The 4,789-nt window shown below is 45.7% G+C and overlaps 1 protein-coding gene across 2 annotated transcripts in view; it reads left to right on the forward strand.

Annotated features, from left to right (window-relative positions):
• Positions 1 to 4,789, forward strand: part of LOC113202591 (atrophin-1-like) — a 117,733-nt gene that overhangs the window by 87,467 nt on the left and 25,477 nt on the right. For both annotated transcript variants that reach the window (XM_052267624.1, XM_052267625.1), the window contains exons 5-6: positions 1,894 to 2,079; positions 2,723 to 2,998. In XM_052267624.1, the coding sequence (XP_052123584.1) occupies positions 1,894 to 2,079; positions 2,723 to 2,998 (462 nt within the window). The remainder of the gene's footprint in view (positions 1 to 1,893; positions 2,080 to 2,722; positions 2,999 to 4,789) is intronic.

A 4,789-nucleotide genomic window follows, 5' to 3' on the forward strand; every position in this document is an offset into this window, starting at 1 on the left:
CACTACAAGAAACGATTGGATGCTTCTGAAAACTTGTAATGTAAAAAAAACACCAAAAAAACGTTAACACTTCGTGTAAATTGCGAAACGAACCCTTGATGATGAAAACTAAATTATATATCCTAATGTAAAGAAGTAAACATTTTCAGTTGTACGGGATGTATGCGTTGTAAGTTAGCCTATGCCGTCAGCCCATATTGTGTCATGGCCCCTGCAGCATGAAATGGTATGCCGACCCGCAACACTGAACATAGAGGTGTTTGCTCTGACCAAGGCACTGACCACCTGGTACCTGGATTGAAACTATGTCGGTGTGGTAGCATGAATGTGTGCACCGCAGAAAGTTCGGTTGACCACCAGAAAGCTTGGTGGCTGTAACATTTTAGAAATTTACTTCATTTCGCTCTCTGTTTTGGGTACACTCAACAAAGTGGCGGCGGGCGGGGCCTTGAGCACAGTGTCGATTGTTGGCGGTACTGAGGTAATGTGGAATTGCACTCCAACAGGTGGTCGCGGCGACATCACGCTCTGGCCCCCCGCGCGCGGCGCGTGTGGCAGAAACGGGTTCGTTTGAAAACAGCAACTTTGCTTTGCTCACATCTGTGTGGGGCATTGACATTACTGTCTGCACAGATTTGAGCGAAGCGAAGTCGCTTTTACTTTTTTCAGAAGCATTCGCACTCGAAACACAGAAATTCTAACCAAAATTGAAAAACTGACTATTTTATCTCAACTTTTTGAACATTTATTATAATTTTTTCTTCTTGTGTTCAAGATCTTGAATTTCCTTTAAACTTCTGTAAGATTTCGCTTATTCTTCAATCACTGTAAGACACCGAATCACTGTAAGACACCGAGCACGGGAAAAATTTTCATGTAAGGTGTCCTACATTTACAACACTTAAAAAACTGATGTTACTGAAGAAACGTTTCATCATGTGACCAAGCCAGGTAACGTTTTCTGATGCAACCTACCCCATGCAAAAGTATTGGGCCATCACAAACATGTTGCATCACTAAACGTTTCATGGTTTGGTTGCGCCAAGAAACGTTCCCTCGGTAACATTAGTTTTTCTAGTGAACTGACAATTGTAAATTGGACTTGAAATCCATTGACGCAGTCAAGAGTGCGATGTTGTGCATGTACTACGTTTTTTGCCAAGAGTAAATTACAAAATATATTGTTCATTCACAAACGTTCTGTTTACAGTAAATTTAAGTCAAAAATTCCTTGATTCAATGAGGCTATTTTCTGCGTGCGCCTGGCTCCCAGTCATTAACGCTGCCTCGCTGCCGCCCACGCTGCCGTCCGGACGCCTCGCCTCGGGGTCTCGACCCGTTAGAGGGTGGCTAGTTTGCTGCTGCGGCGGCCTGGCCTGGCTCAGCCCGCTGCCCTACCCTCCTCTGCCTGCCGGCGCAACAATTTGTTTCCTGCCGCACCGCGCGAAGCCCAGCACAGCCGGCCGGCCCGAGCAGACAATACAGACTCATCAGGGACCGCACCGACGCCCCTCCCCTCCTGAAACCATCGGGAATTAATTGCTACATGCACCCTCAATTATTTCCAGTTTTCTCCCTCTTATCATGTCAATAAAAACGACAAGTGGTAATCAAACATTTCGATCAAGATGAACTTTGGAAATGTAATGATCAGGTCTTTTATCATGTTATTTCAGCTGACACCTTACATTACTTATACTTATGTTTAGTCGTAGTGTGTATCATCTCTCAAAAAAACTTCGTCAATTTGCTGGGTTGAATTTTTTTAGAAAATGTTGACAGCGTAACTTATTAGTTTCTGTCTGTCTTTTGTTTTTATCATAATTTTTTTACAGTCGCCTTTGGAACTTTTGTGGTGAACTGCTAGAACTGACCTCTCCTTGTTTCTTGCAGACGATGGTGTACCGCGAGGACACGCTGGTGTCGGGCGCGCTCGAGGCGCTCATCCGCCACGCCATCCCGACGGGCGACTACTTCCCGGAGGACGCCTACCTGTTCGCCTTCATTCTGTGCGCCAGGATCTTCGTCCCGCTCAACGAGGTGCTCGTCCGGGTCATCAGGGCCATGGACAGGTGCAAGGTGAGTAAGCTGGGCGATTCTCAAAGCAACAATGGTACACTGCAAAATGCTTGCAAAGAACAGGTTCGTATTGCAAACTATTTTCTTTGCAGCTTGCAAAGAATTTTCAAGCATCGTAATACAAACTAGTTCTTCGCAAGCTTACAAACAATTTCTTTGCAATGCAAACACATTGTTTGCAAGGATTCTGCCAGCTTGCAAAGAACTTCTTTGCAATACGAACTAATTCTTTGCAATACAATGCTCACAAATTCTTTGCAACGTTGCAAAGAATATAGTTTGCAAGCATTTACAGTGTAGCAAACAAAAATAAGGTAGACGTAAAATGATTCGTGAATACAACGAGAAAAAGCTTTTCTTATTTCATGTACATTTTACCTACGGTCAATTTTACTCTTGACGCTAGGTGATGTAATCTTTCTATTCAGAAAATGTTCTTTTACTTCAAGGAAAAAATCGTCTTCGTATGAAAAAAAATTAATCTGGTTTACTTGTAGTATAAAATTACCTGAATGAAGAAAATAATTTTTCTGGTTGTGTCAGAACATTTTAAACAGATACTTTTCTTGTCTTAGAAAAGAATTCTAAACCTCATTTTATTTGGCTGTGTCTAAAAGAAACTTATTTCATTTCATTTTTCAAGGACGAACGGCGGGCCTCGATGCTGGCGCGCAACGTGCTCCGCTTCCTGCGGGAGTGGAGCGACCAGTTCCCCTACGACTTCAGGGAAGAGCACATGATGGGGCTGTGCATCGACATCACGCAGCGGCTGGTCGAGGCGCTGCCCGCCGTGCGCCGAGAGGTGTCGGAGCTGCAGACGGACCTGCTGGCCAAGCTCACGGCCGTCGAGACGTACGAGGAGTTCCTCACCCGCTGCGGGGAGGTGCGCTACGTCAACTCGGTCGAGGAGCTGACCGCGGTGAGTACATCAGGCATTCGTTCAACCACCACCGTAAAAATTACCTTGTAAATTTACGATGTATTTTGTAATTTAATATGAACAAAAAATATGCTGTAAATTTACGATAGCCCAGATTCTTGCTCGTCGATGAATTGATGAATTCCAAGTCGATACTAAGTATTTTTACAATTTTTAAAGTTTAATTTTACGATACGATTCATGGAAAAACACTCGTATTTTTCACCGTGATTGTGAAATTATTCGTTCAAAAATTTATTTATGCAACCCGCTGCATTCATTCTTCTCAGAGGTGCAGTGAAAAAAAAGAGTTTTAAAACAATGGAATAGAACTCACCCGAATGTGTTTTCTATTTGTGATGTCATGATTGTCGCACACTGGGATGTCTGAATACGAGCGCGGCGTGTGCCGATTGAGTGCCGCTGCCGCCTGCGGTCCTTTTGGGCTGTGAATCATTATCAAAGGACCCCCCTCTCCCCCTCCCCTTCTCCTTTTCCCGCGCACGTGCCGCTCCAGGGCTTAAAGGAAAGGCGACGCTCGTGACTCACCCTTTGTCTCCACCAAGTGAAACATATTCGCCCTTCGCGCCTTCCGCCGCGGCGGACGCGGCCCGACGCGCCTCGGCCTTCCCTTCTGTGTGCCACTTTTCCTCCCTTCTCTACGACGGGGTCGCTTTTGCAGCACCACGTCGGCACGCAGGAAAAAAAGAAAAGTAGCAAGTCTTAACTTTATTTTTGAGCACATTAAAAAATGATAAATAAATTTGAGAGACTCAGCTTGTAAATCTACACTAGTTCAATTTGTTTCGTTGCCTAGTAATCCGCATAAATTCATTTACCGTGTAGGTGGTGTCACCTAGTAATGTACACCTTTTTCACATCTTCGTTTTCGCACTAGTGTAGAATCGCTCACTTAAAATTGATTCGCACGTCGCACATAGCTACATTCTAATTTTTACGCGTTTCGAGTAGAAGCGCCGGGGGCGAGCGCGATGGAGTTAAAAATAAATTCGTTTTAATTTTGGGTGGACTGTGCTCTATACTATAGAGTTTGCTGTCAGTTTTTCCGCATTGTCTCTGGAAAGTTTCAGCGTTGGTACATTTCCTGAGCTCACGCTCTCTAATGTGTAGAGTTCTGCATTGTATATCGCTCGGCCTGTGCCGTTTTTCTCACACTGAGATTCTCCTGCGAATGTGAGCTTTAAAATGTTTAAAAAGTCTTGAGCCTGCCGGCCGCTGCCGTTACACTCACGTGCCGGCCTGCCATCCTGAATAAGTCATGATCCGCTACGCGCCGGTGAGCCGGGCGCCCAGCCTCTGATACTGATTGGTTGGGACCAGACCGACAGCCAATCACAGCGGGCGGCTGTTGTTGTGCTTTTTTTTTTCGTTTTGTTTTGTTTTTTCCGAGTTGAGGTGCGTGTGTGAGAGGAAAAGGGGGTTGGGGCGTTAACGTAAAAAAATGTGCTTTTGTCCTCTTCTGCAGTTTTCTCATTGGTCACGACAGGCTTGGGGTTGAACACTTTATTTATCAGGGTTACTGTACTGACCACTGACCATCACACGACGGTCCAGATTTCGGGCGGAGGTAGAAAAGAAGAACCCAAACGGTGAGAAAGAACGGTGTCGACGGATGTCGACTGCTTTTTCTTAAGGCGATGTTCTGTGGGGGGTGGAGGAGGGGGGGGGGTGTTTCTTGCAGACGATGGTGTACCGCGAGGACACGCTGGTGTCGGGCGCGCTCGAGGCGCTCATCCGCCACGCCATCCCGACGGGCGACTACTTCCCGGA

Source organism: Frankliniella occidentalis, unplaced genomic scaffold, assembly GCF_000697945.3.
Source record: "Frankliniella occidentalis isolate FOCC.00 unplaced genomic scaffold, Focc_3.1 Scaffold56, whole genome shotgun sequence".
Classification (NCBI taxonomy): domain Eukaryota; kingdom Metazoa; phylum Arthropoda; class Insecta; order Thysanoptera; family Thripidae; genus Frankliniella; species Frankliniella occidentalis.